Source organism: Seriola lalandi, unplaced genomic scaffold, assembly GCF_002814215.2.
Source record: "Seriola lalandi dorsalis isolate HSWRI2012SDOR001 ecotype SW California unplaced genomic scaffold, Sedor1 jcf7180002053933, whole genome shotgun sequence".
Lineage (NCBI taxonomy): Eukaryota > Metazoa > Chordata > Actinopteri > Carangiformes > Carangidae > Seriola > Seriola lalandi.
In genome coordinates this window covers 3882-22723 of record NW_019524486.1, presented here as the reverse complement: position 1 = coordinate 22723, position 18842 = coordinate 3882, and the positions used below count along the sequence as shown (strand labels likewise).

Genomic DNA, 18842 nt, shown 5'->3' with positions numbered 1-18842 from the left:
ACTCCAGCACTTAACTTCCCCTAAATGCAGGGGAAATGGCTTGTTTATGTATTTTCTTAATGGATTTTAGAAAAACATTTGGCATTCAAACAGTTGGAAGAGAAGGAAAACCTTTTGTTAATTAGTCCTTGAAGCCAGGTACAAATAACCAGTTTGTAAACCCTTTAGAATTGGCTGAAGTAGCTCCATTAGTGTAAAAATTTTATTTTATTTTGGTGTATCAGGCAATAAATCAATACTTGTTCACAGGGTAAATTCATTGTTCTTACTATATCTGTGGGGACCAAAATGCTGGATCCCACGTTTAAAGGGCTGTTTGAGTGTTAAGACGTGGGTTGAGTGTCAGGGTTAGAACTGGGTTTAGGTTGGGGTTAGGATTATGGTTGAGTTGTGATGGTTAAGATTTGGGTAAGGGGCTAGTGAATGAATTATGCCACTAATGGGTCCCCACGAACATAGTGAAACAGGGATGTGTGTGTAGTGGTGGTGGTGGTGGTGGTGGGGGGAGATGCAGGAGGGAGTGAGGCGAAACAGTCACATGCACAACAGACTGTCAAGGAATAACTCCCTGCTGCCTCTCTCTCTCTTCCACCTCACTCCTTCTATCCTCCTTGTCCTCCTCCTCTTCCTCCTCCGGCATGCCGCTCTCCTCTCTCCCCTCTCCGCTCCCCGTTTTCATCTCAACTTGAACTATTCGTGCATTTAATTTTTAATGATACGTGTAGAGCTGGCTCAGTCCTGCTCTCCCTCTCTTCCTCTGTCTCTCTTCCTCTATCTCTTTTCCTCTCTCTCTCTCTCTCTTCATCACTCTCTCTACTCTCCCTCTCCCTCTCTCTCTACTCTCTGCTCCTCTCTTTGCCACCTGTTAGTCTCCCTCTCTTCTCCGCACTGGAATCCCCTCTTTTTTTATGAGGAGTTTCACACTTGCGCTATCACTGAGGTAAGTCAACATTTCATTCTTTTATTCAGAGAAACATCTAGGATGAATCTGCTGCCAAGGCTGGGAATGTTGTCATTCATAGGTATTTTTTCCCCCTTTTATTTCCCTGCACAAAAGGCACTTTTATGCACTGTTTTGTACTTGTCTGTTTATTTGATTCGTGTATGTGTGTGTGTTTTCTTCAGCATGAGAAAATGAAAACTAATGCAGTAAAAACCAGGCTGGCAGACGGACACATTTATTCTGCATCATTCTCACACAGCAGACAAGTGCAACATGTGGCAGTCTGTTTTTGTATCATTTTACCTGCTCCTTCACTTTTTTTTCACAGTTTCCAACACAGAGACATATGAGTCACACACTCTCTGTCTCACACATACACACACATGCACACACACACACATTGAAGTTTACTCATCCTTGACAGCTTGAAAATAACTTGGCTCTAATTGACAAGTGCTCACTGTCACTGTGGTTAGCTATAAATGATGTGCTGACTATCAAGCTCTAATGAGTGGCTACACTTTGCGGCACTGTACTATACCATCTGCCTGTCAGCCAGCAGCTTGTTATTTAAAGGTGAACGGAGCCCGCTGCAGGGGCCCATTGTATGTAGGACACAAGAGAAGAAGAAGAAAACCAGCCGAAAGAGAGGGAAAGAGAGATCCTCACATACCTACAGGTGGAATAATGGTGTCTGAGAGAGACTGATGGAGAGATGGTGATAGAGAGTGGAGACGAAGAAGAGAGGTGGATTAATAAGGTGGAGATGAGAAGGTAGAGGAGTGAGCTCAAGGGAGAGAGTCCCCATGCCTGTGATATGACTCTAATGTAAAGTGAAGGAGCTAAAACAGGAGGAGGGGAGGCACGAAGATATTCCTGACTGCTGGCTTCTGGCAGCTTCATTCCTCCCTCTTGAAGCTGGAAACCTATGTAACCTCACGGATTTACGCCATGCATAATACACTGTATTGTATGTGGTTGCATAACTAACAGCCACAGGGTTGCTGTATGTAGCTGCTGTGGACAAGTTGGGCCATTATCTTGTGGCTTATAGGGATTATGTAAAGTAGCTCAGCCATGTGCTCCAAGGCTAAGACTCATGTATGTAAACGAGCGTTAGCCACATAGAAAACCTGTGAAGTGTGAGGGTGAAATATGTGCCCTATTATTTTTGAGTGTGCACTACCACACGTCTCAGCAACAAGATGATGATGAAAAGAGAAGATGAGAGAAACATTCCAGCTGGCAGCATGAGAACGATCAATCATGAGCTCCCCCGGGAGCTTCTGCTTCCCTGCGAGCTGCAAGCCACCAGGCCTGCCGGTTGTAGGCTACGTGTGCGGCTGCTGCTGCTGATGCTGCTGCTGGTGCTCAGGCGTCTCTGGCTTACGGCCACATCTGCTAGGACTTGGAGGCGACTGACTGCGCACATTATATCAACAGACACTCACTCACAAATCTGCAACAGCTGCACAGCGTGTGTGTGTAGTGAGATGAATTAATGATCTGACAGAAGTGTATCTGTATGTACGTCAGCCTACATGCTTGTGTGAATGTATTGCTATTTTTGTGTGTGCCTATTTGAAGGATTATATATTACTCATAAGCACAATCATTCTATCTACTCATCCGCGTTAATTAATCTTTCAATCAATTCTGGTCATAATCATCATCATCACAGGGAGTTTCATTAACTTGTTCTCCCCTTCTCCTCATCTTGCAATCTTCCACTTAAGATTATTTCCTTCTGTGGGCGGCTTCAGTGTTGTTTTATTGTTGTGGGAGACTGAAATAATATACTCTGGCTGTGATAAGCGCCGGTTTATCTCTCTACATTCATCCAGCTCTTATTTGAAAAATCACAGACTCTCGTCCTGAAGTGCATCAGTCAGAGGTTATCTCTGCGCAACTTAATTGAACAGTGTTGAACTCTGACCAGATCTTCTTTGCTTCAGAAGTCATTAATTGTGCTATTCTGGTCCATAGTAGCACCAAAATGGCTGCAGCTGGTTTTCAAAAGGCAAGATGTCCATCATTTTCCATTCCAGAGCCAGCACTCTGTCAGAGTCCTTTCAGTCAAATGAGTCCAGGAAGTTTGCATGCTGGCACGCAGCGGTGTATTTCAGAAGTTTGTTTCATCTCCAGCCAAGGAAAAGCGGGATGAGCTGTGATGTGCATCACACACTGTTGTGCTCACAGCAAAGAGACCCGACCATACATGACAAATGACCCTCACTGCTTGTTATTCTGCTGAAGGTCAACAGTCAGAGGCAACAATTTCAGAGACACTTAAGCCAGGGAACCATTGGTCATGTTGACTTCATTTTGAAGACTGAAGGGTCTGAAATTAATCTGTTTACTGGAGCACAGCGGTGCAGTGGTTTGCACTGTTGCCTTAGAAGGAAGGAAGTAAGAAGGTTCTGGGTTCGAACCTGCAGACTGACTTTGTTGGAGTTTGCATGTTCTCCTCATGCCTGCATGCATGGCTCTCCTCTGGGTAGTCTGGCTTCCTCCCACAATCCAAAGACATGCAGGTTAGGTGTATTGGTGACTCTGAATTGCCTGTGAGTGGTTGTTTGTCTCTTTGTCAGCCCTGTGATAGACCTTTCCAGGGTTTACCCGGCCCAATGTCAGCTCCAGCCCCCCTGTGACCCTAAGCCAGGGACCAGTTTCCCCTCTGTTTCCACTCTTTATGCTAAGCTAAGTTAACTGGCTGCTGGCTGTAGCTTCATATTTGCGATACAGACATGAGAGTGGTGTCAATATTTTCATCTAAGAGAGTGAACAAGTGTAGGTAGAACTATTCCTTTAATATGGATGCAGGTCTGAGATGATCCATTCCTCTGAGTGGATGAGGGTCGTTAATAAAACACTTGCTCTGATTCCCACGTATTTCTTTTTGTGGGGTTTACTTTCAGATCATTCAGACTAGTCAGTACTAGTCTCGTGGCTAGTCCTCTTTAAAACCTTTCCAAACTTCGCAGACATTCAACCAACAGATAACACAGAGGAAGCTCAAATATTCACTTCTCTCTTTCAATTGTTTAATGCAGAAAGAGCAGAATGCAGTCCAAGCGGGGTGGGGGGGCATTGAGGACAGAACGCCCCCTCAAGGCCTGCTGTCTTTAGACAACAAAAGCTGTGAGATATTTGTAATCCACCCCCCTCTTATTTATTTTGGGAAGAGAGCAGACACATCAGCCTTGTGGTCAACTACATTCCCAGCTTCCACAACTTTATATAATCATCAGGACTCTTCTCTCCCTCCGAGTACAGTGAAGAGCGATCCACCCTGTAAAGACTTCATCCCATAATTACCTGTCTGTCTATGGAGGATTGTTAAGTACTTTAGATAACACGCATGCCTCAGCAGCTTACACGCACTGCAATTTCACTAAGGATGATTAGGATACGGGGGAGACCCCTATTGTCCATTATCCTTTATCCACCCTGATAGGCTTGAGTTTATTCAGATGTAGTCAATTGAAATGCAAATTCGTGCACATCCTCGGCTGTATTTTGTCATCTTATGAGTAATGTCTTTCTTTCTCCAAGTCCTAATTATGTTGAAGGAGTTTTCAACATGACAGCAGTTTGAGATAAAAGATTCATATCACAAGTTCTTATTGTTGACTATATGGCAAATGAGAAACTCCCATTAGGTGTGATGATATCTCAGAGATGGCCAGATGCAGGAAAAGATCCTATTCATCACAAGTCATCTTATTAAGCTCACTTTGTGTCACTGGGTATTGTAGAAGAGAAATTGGGAACACGGCTCATATCTGTGGATCAATGTCTTCTCTCTTGCTTGGTCTGAATGCATTCCAAAGTTTCAATTGTTGAGTTGCTGAAAAGAAATGTGATTTAAATTTCCGTCTCTTTCCCTCTAGACCTATGACTGTGCGAAAAGGAAAACGCTTAGGCATCTCCATCCAGGAGCACATGGCCATCGACGTGTGCCCGGGCCCCATCCGCCCCATCCGTCAAATCTCTGCTTACTTCCCTCGTCTCTCACCCACTTCTTCCTTCTCTGAGCCGCTCTCGCCCAATCAGGTGGCAGCTCCCACCACACTCAGCCCTAGCACTGCAGGTCAAGGGGAAGGGGCAGTTGGAGGGGGAGGCGGCAAAGGGAGCAGCGGCCTGTTGTCACCGTTATTAACAGGGGGGGCAGGTGGAGGGGGCTCACTGTCGGCCATGAGCAGCATGGACACCTCCATTGAGATCGACAGCTGTGACAGCGATGATAACAGTGAGTCACCTGAAAGTAATGACCTGGTTTCACTGAAGCTTCTTGACAATAGAAGAGAAATTATTTCAACACTTATATGAATTTGGGAGAAAAGGCCTAGCACAGAATTAGTTATCAGCCTCAAGGTTTCTGTTCTAGCACAAGTTCACAGTGATAGTGAAACAATGGGTCTTTAACGAAAGTAAACAAAATCAGGTTTCTCATTTCTAGCTAACAACCACTGACATTGTTCGCTCAAATGACAACTACTACTATAATGTTGAACAGTTCCTTTAAACTAACAAAGTGTTGAGGCATGGAGACAATTGCTGCTGGTCTGTAGGTTGTGTTTCCCCCTGCCATCATTCTCCATCGCTATTCCAGGCAATGAAGTCATCAGGACAAAAGCAATTAACAATGTAATCGTATGACTTCTTATTAACTGCCTTCCAGCCTCCCTGGGAACATTAGAGTTTGACCTACTGTATGAGAAAGCCACCAGCTCCTTACACTGCACAGTCCTGAGAGCAAAGGTAAGTACTCTCCACTGAAAACTCCACCAGAACCACCACAGGTAGTTTGTCTTGCATATACAATACAAAGTCAGTTCTACTGAGAATAAGTTATCGTTTAACTTTGTGTCAGTTGTGTTCATGTGTTCAACCTATGACACCAAAGATCAAAACAACAAATTCTGTTTTTAGCCATGCTAGAGGCATAGCTCCAGGGATGATAATGTCTTGGTTGGCGCACTGCTTTGGTCCAAACTGAAATATCTCAACAAATAGACAATGGCTTGTGGTCCCCAGTGGATGAATACTTGTGAGTTTGGTAATCCTTTGACTCTTCAAGACTTTCCTGCTGTAAAAAATAAACTTGTAGGTCATCTACGCAAGCAGATTATTATTATTATTATTATTATTATTATTATTAATAATTATTATTACATTTTGTTGTTTCATGACCTCCAGTGGCTATAAGAGACATGATGGGAGCAAATGTTAAATAATAGTCAACATTATTTCCTATTTCTACCACAATGAACCTAAACAACCTACACTGGCCACCATTAGGTTGACATTTTTCATGAAATGTCTCAACAACTATTGTACTTTTTGTTTAGTGCTAATTATAAAATGTTAGCATTCTAACACATTAAAGTAAAACAGTGAACATGGCAAACATTTTACCTGCTAAACATCAGCATCTGACCATCGTCACTGTAAGCATGTTAGTGTGCTAAAATCAGTGTTTACCTCTGAGCACCCCTGTGTCTAAGCAGAGCCGCACAGAGCACAGTTTTTAATCCTTAATGTTTTACGTTGTTTTAAAACAGGCTGTGAGGTTTCTGCATTATGTCAGATTAAAACATCTTATATCCTCTCTGTGTCTATAAGGGTCTGAAACCGATGGATTTCAACGGTTTGGCTGATCCTTACGTCAAGCTGCATCTTCTGCCAGGAGCTTGCAAGGTCTGATTTTAGTATCAGAGCATCATTTTGATTGAAAAAGACCATCAGAAAAAGAGTGCACACTTAATTCATTCTATAATTTTAGAGTTTCAGAGACCAGTAAATCTGCACTGAGGCAAAATGAAGCATTTGTTTTTCCTGTTGCAGTTGTTTGCTGTTTGCAGCTCTTGGAAAAAGCTTGGGGTTACATTATTGTTTTCCTCCCCCCCGCTGTGATTTACAGGCCAATAAACTGAAAACCAAGACTGTTCGCAACACGCTGAACCCTGTGTGGAACGAGACACTCACTTACTGTGGAATCACTGAGGAAGACATGTATCGCAAAACACTCCGGTAAATGTTTACTGTAGAGGCTTTCTCACTCTTGTCCGCCTCATTTCCTGCCTGTCTGTTCTTTTTTTCCCATCAGAAAGTTGACTCCTGCTTACAAAGGATTTCTTATCCTATATCTCAATCTCAGAGTCTTTATCCTTTCTCCGTTTCACTATGTTCCCTCTCTCCTTCCATCTCCGCTGATTCTTTGATCCTCCTTTGTCACCTCACCTTCGTTCCTCCCTGTCCTCACATCTCTCCTGTCCACAAGGATCAGAGAAGATCTCCCCTCATTCCTTCTAAACCACCCTTTTCTCTTTTGTCTTTCCTTCCCTCTCTCTCCCCCTGCCTTTCTCTCTTTCCAAGTTGCAGTGACAGATTGAGGTCAGACTAAGCACTGCAGGGTGTTTTAATTTCATTGACCCCCTCCAGAGGTGACAAAAGCTGCGAATTGTATCTGCCTGTGACTAAAACTTTGCCATGGCACACGTGGGATTTAAATAGGATCGACGGTTGAGGTCTCAGGGGAAATTAGAGAAACTGGCCCCACCACTGGCCTACGACACTGTGTTAATTCAACAGAGGCATTTAAAGATCAGGAGACAGAAAGTTTGACCTATTGAGACACGTAAACATGTTGAAGTTGTCCCCTGCAATGCACTGATCTTACAAATTGTTTGCCAAGTAATTTTTTTCAGGGACTGAATGTGACCACATTTTCACATGCATAAATCTTTATTATGAATAATCCATCCCATAGTTCAGCCATCTTAGGGTAGGGCCATTCTTGTCCCTAAGAATGTGACTAAAAGGGTTTCTTTCCAGACTTACAAAAGAAATCCATCACAGGAAAGGTAGGTTTTCCAATTTCTCCTCTGACAGCAGCTTCATTCGACCAGAACTCAATGCAACCAGGAGATACGCCACATATTTGAAAAAAGAGCTGAAACCTCATTTTTTCTAGCCTGGAGAAACTGCAGCTACATATTGTTTTTAATTCTCCAACTTCAAAGCTGCAGCAGTAGGTAACAAACTGCAGCATATTCTCTGAGGGTTCATAAAACGGAAATGTAAGAAAATGCAGATCTTACAGTATCAGAAGAGTTTAAATTGCATATTTATATTCCCTTATGATGACAGGATAATTCTACCTTAATATCTCATCATATTGATCTATTATCTCATCATCTCATCTAGTTATCATATCTAGTTTTGACTTAGTAACTTAATATTTTCACTTATCTCAGAGATACTAAGTCAAAATCATGAGATAATGAGTTAAAATTGTGAGATACACAGAAAGAATGAGATAGAGAAAAATTATGACTTACTAAATAAAAATTATACCCAGTCACAATTGTGACCTTTTATTTCATAATTTTGACTTCTTAAATCAATATTTTGACTTATTATCTCATCATTTTAAGTTATGTTGATTTGAAGCCGCTCACAGAGTTAGACAATGATCCATGAATTCCCATGTTCTCATTGTGAGCAGGTGACTGCCTGTGACTGTGGCCGTCCACTCTGGTGCCATGAGATTTCTCTCCCTGCTTTACTGACATTATGAAATCTTTTTGATGCAGGAAATGTGTGCATTACTTCATGCTGTGTAACTGCACTCGTTGTACCTTCACCCATCGCTCCATCCTCAAGCCCCTTTGATCACAGACTTTGCTTGTATATCTATTGCACCATCTCTCTACTCTCACCGCTGACTGACTCGGTCTCTCTTTATTCTCCTCTGCTCTCACTTCTTTTTTGCTTCCTACCCCAGTCTTTTCTGTCTTTTTTTCCCTTCCATGTTCTTTCTTTCCTATTTCGCTGCTATTCGACTCTGAAGAGTTCTGGCTAATAAGCTACAAGACTAGAAATTACTTCTAGGGATGTCAACCCATATCTGGTGTCCCCAGGCAGCTGGCCTCCTGCACCTTTCACATTCCTTGCAAAACAATGTTTTATTACCAGACACTGAAGGTAGCAGGTGACTGCAAGGTTTCATTCCTATGGTTATAAACTCAGTTAGAAGTCAAGTAAAACAGCTGATGAAAAGGAAGCATGTTCATATCTGTATTTCTCCTCTGCCAGATGCATTCTTAATTTTCCTCTCCTCCTCGCATGTCTTTCATTCACATTTACATAAAAGACAGACAAAAGCAATCATGCTGGATTCCAGTTAACCTGTAGCATACTGATTTTTTCACATCTGCCTATAGACATGCACATTTGCGCGCATAAATGACTCTTCACGGACACACACACATGCAAATTTAAATAAATTCTTCAGTTTTTATCTCTGCCTCTCACCCACGTCAGTCCATCCTTCGCTCGGCAGCTTTTGATTTCACATATGCAGCCTCCCTCCATCGCCTTCACTCCTCTCTGCTGCTCCCACCCACTTACGCATTTCGAGTGACATAATGGCAGGTGCAAAAGTTTGCCAGGCCCATAAATATGGATTGAATTAACCCTGCAGATGCACTTTCACACTATCTGAATTCCCACGGGAGGGAGAGAGGTAATTACTGTGTATACAGATGCTGGCTTTAGACATAGGTGATTTTTCTGACTGTGTGCTCTTTAATGTGGGTCAGGTTTCTGTCAACAATTTCCTTCCCTCATTATAATGTTGTCACAACATTAAGAATAATTGAATGAGTCATAAAATGCTGTTGTTTGACTACCGCCCTCCCTCACAAAAGCACACCATGTTTCCCTTTCTCCTCATCTTTGTCTCTCGCTCTCTCTCATTAACCAACATCCCCCACCCCCCTGAATCCTACCCCCACCCCTGTCTCTCACTCCCAGGGTGTCCGTGTGCGACGAAGACAAGCTGACACATAATGAGTTCATTGGGGAGTCGCGGGTGGCCCTACGCCGTGTGAAGCCTGACCAGACCAAACACTTTAACATCTGTCTGGAGCATCCGCCTCCTGTGAGAAGAAGAGCAGAAGAGAGGGGGAGCAGAAAGAATAAAAAGAAGGATAGGAAAGAAAGACTAAAAGGAAGGAAAGAGGATAATGAATGTGTATGATGAGAGAGATAAATCACTGGAGGGTACAGTAATATTCAATATATTAAGGCTTCCTGTCTTACTCACATTCTCATCTTTTAAAGTAGAAAAAAAAGATGGAGGAGGGGCAAAGGAGGACAGGAAATGCGACAACAGGGAGGCATTAAAAATGTCGATATACACTACCAATCCACTTTCATGATGACCACACACCTGGGTCTCATGATAAAACACCAATGTGTCTGCCATATCGATCGAAAAAGAACTGGACAAATGCCTCCCAAAAGGGTGCTGGACAACATGTCCCAAAATACCTCAACTCACTCAAGATCACCCCCCTTTATTTGACATTAAAGACTGATCAATGCTGATATTGATATCAGAGTAAACAGGAAATAAACAGGCTGGTTTGTAAATATTTAAAGCCAGGATCCCTCAGATATGTTTGATACTGTTTAAGAAAGAAACAGAACAGTGAACCTCGACTGAAATGACATTCTTATGAATAATACTAAATAACACTAACAGCTGCAGTGGTACCACTTTCTAATACAGCGCCGTTTATTACGAATTTTCAAGTTGTAATTAATGGCTTTATTAATAGTTAATAAATAATTAACGAATGCTTTATAAATAGGAACAAAATTTGGGTTGCCATGTTGTGAAAAAAAAAAAAACTAAACTACTGTCTTTTCTATTTGGTAATAATGCATTATTAAATGTTGGTAATCAATAAATGCTTAGTAAGTTCTTAATAAACTACTTTTTTCACAACCTGATGACACCCAATTTTGTTTCCTATTGATGGTTTAACTGATCTATGGAGCATTAATACATGATTAAGCTGTTAGTAACAACTTATTTCTTTATAAAGGATGTGTTGTTAGAAAGTTGTACAGCTGAATAAAGAAAGGTCATGGTCTAATATGCATAAAAATCATCCTGTGCAGATACTTTACATGGCCTAAAGTATGTGGACAAATATGTGGACACCAAAATATTACACCCATACATCATTTCAAAGCCACAGGCCTAAAACTGCTCCCTTAACACCCTCAAGTCTTTGGAGAAAGCTTTCCACAAGATTTGGGATCTAGCTTCAGGGATTTGCTCTCATTCAGCCTCAAGAGCATTAGTGATTGTTGATGGGCAATGAAGCCTGTCTCACAGTCTCTGTTAAAATTCATCAAAAAGGTCTTGCTTATGGTTGATGTCAGGGCTCTGTGCAGACCTGATCTTCCACACTAAACTTGGAGAAAACCAAAAGAAAAACCAAACTGTTGCCACAAAGTTTGAAACATACTTTTGTCTGAAATAACATTGTGTGCTGCAGCATCAAGGTTTAAGAGCCCAAACCAAGAAAAACAGTTCCAGTCCAAAAGTAAACGAAGGACAGGTGGGTCCACATGTTTTTGGCCACACAATGTATAATGGATTAAGCCAATATCAGCTGGTGATATTGGTCCACTGACATAATTGAGATGATTATTGCCTCCTTTACAAATTACAAATATAAACTAAACAGAGAACAGAGTATCACATCTATTCTTATAGCCCACAAATAGCTTTTTGTGCAGGCTAAATGTCAGCTGGGTCAATGTGGGAAAAGGGTACACAGTAGAGTGGAGGAATAAAAGGTGAGGAGAAAGAGCGAGAGGAGAGGGGGGCCGGTGGAGTGTCAATAGAAAGAGAGAGCGAGAGAGATGAGAAACAAATGGATTAAAAAATAAAAGTGGTGGAGAGCGGGGGGCATGTGTGTGAAAAGAGGCAGGAGGGTGCTGGGTTTTTGTTCTTTATGAGTTGGAAAGGGCTGTTGGTATTAAATTGGCCCTCTGAGGCCGGTGGCCACTCTGCGATCAAACGCTAAACCCCCTTCTGTCATCCTGCGAACCAGACACTGTGTCAGACCTGTAATTTTCAAAGTGGCCTCACCCTTGACACATCCATGTCTTCCTCTTCAATCTTTCCTCCTTTAAGCTGCTTGTATGGCTTTTCTGTCAGTCATACCTCATATTATTTATCTCTTTCTCTCCTTTTTGCTCTCTATACCTCCAGCTGGCATCACCAACTGCGATGAGCACAGCCCTGAGAGGAATCTCCTGCTACCTGAGAGAGGTGAACGCATGACTCCTCTGTCTGTTTTGGTCGACGTGACCCTCCTTCCGTCTGTCTGTCCACTCAGAGTCCAGCTTCCAACCTGTGCTAAAAGACTAGACCCAGGTCACCTTGTCCAGTATGAAACTAAAATGACTAAATGGCTCCAAAATATTTTCTCTGTGCCTTGGATTTGCTCTTATATATGGCAAGCAACATTCTTAGTAAACCAATGTTACCATTAATTAAGCAAAATTAATACACAACATTTAGATGATTGTTTGCATGATTTGCACATACTTTTATATTATTATATTTAATTATACCCAGACTTGCCCGTTAAGATGTGTGCCATTAAAATCAAAGCAATTAGCACAAATTGAGTATACTAATACTTCACATCACTGCTAACCATCTTGCAAATCATATTAATGTATGTTCTCTACTGTTCCAGGAAATTTTTGGTTTCCATTCCTTTTCTGTGAGACACAAAAATCAATTAAGTCACTTGAGTGATGTAATCCATTAAGCCAGCATTAATTTATTGTTATGAGGTAATTAAGTGCAATAGCCTACATTTCAAATCACCCTGTGGTTAGACTGGTTAATTGAGTTTGATTTTTGTATCACAGAGAAATTAATTACAAATAATGGCTGCCTGATGTATTAATATCTACGTAGCCTTATTTCACTGTTGTAGGTGGTCGAGGTGGAGCAAAGTTACAAATATATATTGCTAGGCATTGAACCATTCCTGGAAGACATTTTTGAGTATAATTACATCTTAAAAACCTTACTTTCTTAAAAAACTAGGAAAAAAATCTGTCCGTGCAGTAAGAATACTGTATTCAATGAGTTTTTACTTTTAGATATTTTTGTAAATGTTCTAAAAAGGAGAAGAACTGTGAAAATGTCGTAGAGGTCAGATTTCTTCACCTTCCTTAAAGAAATTAAAGACTTAAAGGACTCAAGTACAGATTAAGTAACTTGATAAGAAGAAGATTTTGTGCACTGGAAATGTATTATATTTCAAAAGATCACACAAAGTAACTATATACATAGTAACTAGAGCTGCTGAGTAAACAGTGCCATATTTGCCTTTGAAATTCAGTGAAGTAAAAGAGTAAAGTAGCAGTACTTGAGTAAATTCACTTAGTTACTTTACAACACTGAGTAACACAAGTGGAGATGAGCCAGTATTGTCGTAAAATTTGCAAACATTGTAATGAGAGAATGTCTGACATTTTGACCTGATTAGAGCCATTGTTTGATTGGCCAAGTGGAATAATTGACCAATCATTTCAGCCCTAATAGTTAATTTATAAAGTGGCCCATGTGTTTATGTAATGCTGCTACTTCATGACTCAGCTCAGCTTGACTAATCTATTTGAGATTAACCATCTTTGTTGTGTTTGTCCATACTGTTTATTGTATTTCTTAATTTAATTTAATTTAATTTGATCTTTTTGACCTTTTCCAATGTATTCTTTATATTTATCCACAAATTTTCCATTACTCATGTTTTTTAACAAAACATGAGTAACATTAGCCACTACAAGCTACTTGTCATACCAGACCAAATAGGGTTGTAGCAGCAAAACCTGATTGGTCAATAGTGTTTTTTTTGTTATTACATATGAATTCAATCTTTTATTATATTTTATTTTTTCTTTAACAGGTCATAAAAATTGAAAGATAATTTCTAGTAAACAAAAATCTTAGTGTCTCAGGTTTTTTAACCACAGAGATGATTTTAGAGCCAGTTGTCTCATCATATATTTGGGTAAATCACGGAAGCAGCTAAACCCAAGGACCAGTGTAGTCCTTTAACTTCATTGGAGTTAAACAGCTGCCTCTGTGTTTCTCACCATATTTAGGGTTGTTTAATGTGTCTGCTGATCATCCTGTTTTCTCGCCTCGCAAACCCACCCACAAATTCATCTCGTTCCCATTGATCTGTCACTGTGTGTGTTTGTGTGTAGCTGTGTGTCGCTGTCTCCACGCTAATGCCTGTTTATTTCCACCTCCCTAATGAGTTGCTCTCTATCGAGGGTGAAGGTCTGAGCTGTTTTATTTGCAGATACCTGGTACAAATTATCCTCAAAAACTGCGAGTTTTAAAGTCTCCTACTCGTTGGCGACAGATGGTGAATTGACTGTTGGCAGTAATGATAATTCCCATAGAAAAACAGAGGCAAGGATAGGGAAAAGACTGAAAAGAGAGAATTAGGAGAAAGAAGGGGCCAAGCTGTTGAGACAATTAGAAACAGAGAGGGAGGAGCATGCAAGAGTGTAGGGTGTGTGGCATATTGATCGCCTTGACTGTCCACCTATCGCCTGAAGATAAGACTTAATGAGAGACTGAGGAATCTAAAGTAGAGACATTCAAGGAAAAATATGCTACAGGAGTAATGGAATTCATATTAAAGTTATATTATAGGCAGTAGAGCAGAACCTTCTCCAGTTTCTGTGGTGAAACAACACAGATAACTCGGCTGAAAATCCTGCACCTGCAGTGATGAAAATTCTTAAATAGCAAACATGCATCTTTCCTATAAATAACATACATACATTTGTGCTGTTGGCCATGACGGTGAGTCACGCTCTTGTGAGAACATAGTCTTCCCCTTCTTCACCCTCTGTCACTGCTTCCTCGCTTCTTTCATCTGTCACTTTGAATCTACTCAGTTGCTCTGCTTGTTGTCAAACGCTTTGCTAACAGTTTGATGTTGTCCATGGAAAATACTCAGGCCACAAGCGACAAAGTGCATTAATATGACTTAAAGGCTGAGGCTTTGTTTTTTTTTCCTGGACAGGTCTTTGCCATCGGCCCGACTGCACTCCTGTTTTGTTCTCAGTGACAGTGATAGCTGGCTCTGTCTCTCAGCTGTGGCAGATGAGCTCAAATGTTAGATGAAAGTCATAGTGTTCTTTAGATGAGTCTGCTTATGAATGACAGAAGAGAGATGAGCCACATCACAGCGAGAAACACAAAGTACATTTTAAAGCAAGACGTATGTAAACTTTGAAAGAAGAAATGACACACTTTTCCTCATAATTCAAAGCTGAATTCATAGACAATAAAAGTCACCCAGGGTCGATTCAGTACCCTCAGGGCTTTTGCAGCTGCAGCCTGTATGAACAGTAACATATAGTGGCTAATGTGTAGAACCTATAAATGATAGATATTGCTGTATAGTGAACATTACTGACTCCTTTTTCTGACTTGATGATTCTTCTTCACTTGTATTTCTGCTGGTATGCTACCGGACCAGAATAAAGGGGTCCAGATAAAGCATCAGGTTTTGGGTCGGGTTTGGGCCATTTTGTTGTGTGTTTGTACAGAGTTGGACCAGGTCCAGGCTTAATGATTTTCATTTCTTACCTCTTGGATGTTATGTGTTGCAAGTAGACATGCAATAGCAAATGGGATGAGTAAAAGGGCGTAGACAATGCATTGCATTAGCCTGATAAGCTAACGGTCAACAAATGAAATAAAGCAGGACCATAAACTTGAGTCTCTGTGGTGTTTTGGGTCTTGGCAGGTTTCGGCAGTAACAGTTTGGTTCAGACTGGGCAGGTCTTAAAGACATGGTGGAATTCAGCTGGAATTGTGTTTTAGGCCTATACAGAAGTCTATACTTTTACAATGTTTTAGCATTCATCCTGTCAACTTGTGGCAAATGTAGCCACTGTTCACCAAATGTTGGGCTTATTTTAATATTTGCTGTGCCCCAATAGACAAACCTGCAGTGTTTCAATGGTTTATTTTCACTGCAGCCTTAAACCTACATCAATTGATTTTTTGGTTTCAGTAAAAACAACACTGACCTATTATCACCTCATTAAGTTGATATGTCGAGTATGTTTACAGACAGCTATGGCTTTTGCACATTGAACAGACACAGAGCAACATTGGCATTCATTTGAAGTCACTGCTTGAATCCAAAAGTCCAGGGTTCGTCAGTATGAGAGACCCCATTACACTTACTCATTTAATCCACAGGTAATACATAAAAAATATTGATTGCAGAATAGTATGAATATTATTGCCTGTTTCATCAGCAGGTCATGGCACAAGGCTCTGATGCATCATGTTCAGGCATCATTTTAACTCTGAACCTTAAGTCACTAATTTACCAGCTAGTTGTGCAGCTCATGCACCACCTCCCTGTATTTTTTCTTCCTATCTGTTATGTTCTCTCTCTCCTTCAGTGGGAGACAGAGCAGCAGAGAAGTCTAGAAGAGCGAGGCCGTTTGCTGCTCTGCCTGCAGTTCCTCCCTCCGGCCAGTGACAGCGATGTGAAGGGCGAGGCCAAGGAGAGGACTCGTGGTGGGCTGTGTGTGGGTGTAAAACGCTGTGCCCACTTGGCAGCCATGGATGTCAACGGCTACTCAGACCCCTATGTTAAAACGTAAGGATGACGTCAAACCTCTGACTGAAAGCCATGGGATTTATATGCATTGTTGTATTTGATTAAATGAAGTGGAAAAATGTTTGTACATTAATGAAAAACAAATGATTATTTAACCATCAAATTTAGCATTTAATTGGACACATTTATAAGATGAATACACAATACACACAGCTTAGACTGATGGACTGTAAATTCACGATACTAATTTCACTAATTTCCACATGACCTATCCAGTTTCAGTCTCCCCTCCACCATATTACCTGTCGTTGGCTCATATTGACTCCATGAATCACCTTTTGTTGTCCCTCATGAATGATATATGACTTGAGTTAACCCCCACATAAGGTAATGGTGATAGATGAGAGCAGCTTTCACACAAGTGGAAGCAATTGTGAAATATATCACTCATTCATCAAGATAATGAGAACAGTGTGTGCGTATGTATTGGCAGCCTTCAAAGTGGACTGAAAGGCATGACATGATCTAATGTTATGGGCGTATTGTATCTGTAGTGTATAGGAGATGCCAGATTAGGAAAAGTCGGGTCGGGTGCTATTATTAATATTATAGAGGTCCTCTGGAGTTTCATTACTCAGTGATGAAAGAAAAGCAATACTGTGTGTGGGTTTGTGTCTGTGCTAGAAAGGGCAGAAGGTTCCTGGCCTGAATGATGCACCCTGACAGAAATGGACAAATGAGCTTTAAAATCCCCTTCTTCTTCTTCACTCTGCGTACTCCTGAGTGCTGGTTCTGACTTTGAGTTTGTGTCTGGAATAAGAAGAACATAAATAATCTCCCATCACGAACATAAACACGCACATAAAGACGAGCATGCCACCATGCTCATCTCACCTCAGTATACACTCAAAGTAAAGGACGTAGGTTTGGTCTCAACACTGGTAGGGATGCGACAACACCGCAAACCCTCCAAAATAGAGATATAAGCTTTTAAATGCAGTCAACCAAAAGGTTTATTAATATAAAAGAACTGAATTTACATTCAGCAATGCCCATATGTAACTGCAGTATATGGACGTCAAAAGCTGCATAGTATAATAAGGCATTAAATATCATTAAAACGTCATAGTGTCATAAGGCCTAAAATAAAAAAAAAAACATAACAATATAATGAGCCATAAAAATGTCAAAAAACGTCATAGTATAGTAAGGTATAAAACGTCATAAAAACGTCATAGTATAGTAAGGCATAAAATCATCAAAAAACATCATATTATAGTAAGGCATAAAACGGCAAAAAATGTCATAGTATAGTAAGTCATAAAAAGTCAAAAAACCATCATAGTATGGTAAGGCATAAAATGTCATAGTATAGTAAGGCATTAAACTTCAAAAAAACTTCATAGTATAGTAAGGCATAAAAAGTCATAAAAACGTCATAGTAACCCTCCAAAATAGAGCTATAAGCTTTTAAATGCCGTCAACCAAAAGGTTTATTAATATAAATGAACTGAATTTACATTCAGCAATGCCCATATGCAACTGCAATATATGGACGTCAAAAGCTGCATGGTATAATAAGGCATGAAATGTCGTAAAAACGTCGTAGTATAGTAAGGCATAAAATGTCATAGTATAATAAGGCATAAAACGTCATAAAAACCTCATAGTATAGTAAGGCATAAAAAGTAATAAAAACCTCATAGTATTGTAAGGCATTAAATGTCATAGTATAGTAAGGCATAAAAATCATCAAAAAACATCATAGTATAGTAAGGCATAATATGTCATAGTATAGTAAGGCATAAAAAGTCAAAAAACATCATAGTGTAGCAAGGCTAAAAAAGTCATAAAAACATCACACTATAAGAAGGCATGAAATGTTGTAAAAATGTCATAGTATAGTAAGGCATAAAATGCCAAAACATGTCATAGTATAGTAAGGCATAAACGTCATAAAAACCTCATAGTATAATAAGGCATGAAATGTCATAAAGATGTCATGGTATATTAAGGCATAAAATGTCAAATAACGTCATAGTATAGTAAGGCATAAAAATCATCAAAAAACATCATAGAATAATAAGGCATGAAATGTCATAATATAGTAAGGCATAAAAAGTCAAAAAACGTCATAGTATAATAAGGCATGAAATGTCATAGTATAGTGAGGCATAAAAACTCAAAAAACATCATAGTATAAGAAGGCATGAAATGTCATAGTATAGTGAGGCATAAAAACTCAAAAAACATCCTAGTATAAGAAGGCATGAAATGTCGTAAAAGCGTCATAGTATAGTTAGGCATAAAAAGTCATAAAAACATCATAGTATATTAAGGCATAAAACATCAAAAAACGTCATAGTATAATAAGGCATGAAATGTCATAGTATAGTAAGGCA

The 18842-nt window shown here is 40.2% G+C and overlaps 1 protein-coding gene across 1 annotated transcript; it reads left to right on the top strand.

Moving 5' to 3' along the window:
- Positions 1–566: 566 nt before the first annotated feature.
- Positions 567–16479, top strand: LOC111652256 (double C2-like domain-containing protein alpha; the record flags this gene model as incomplete). Its single annotated transcript, XM_023402471.2, has 8 exons — positions 567–940; positions 4837–5195; positions 5628–5707; positions 6572–6646; positions 6870–6979; positions 9767–9893; positions 12027–12086; positions 16280–16479. Coding segments are annotated over exons 1-8 (1043 nt in total), but the record flags the coding sequence as incomplete, so codon positions are not given.
- Positions 16480–18842: the final 2363 nt, after the last annotated feature.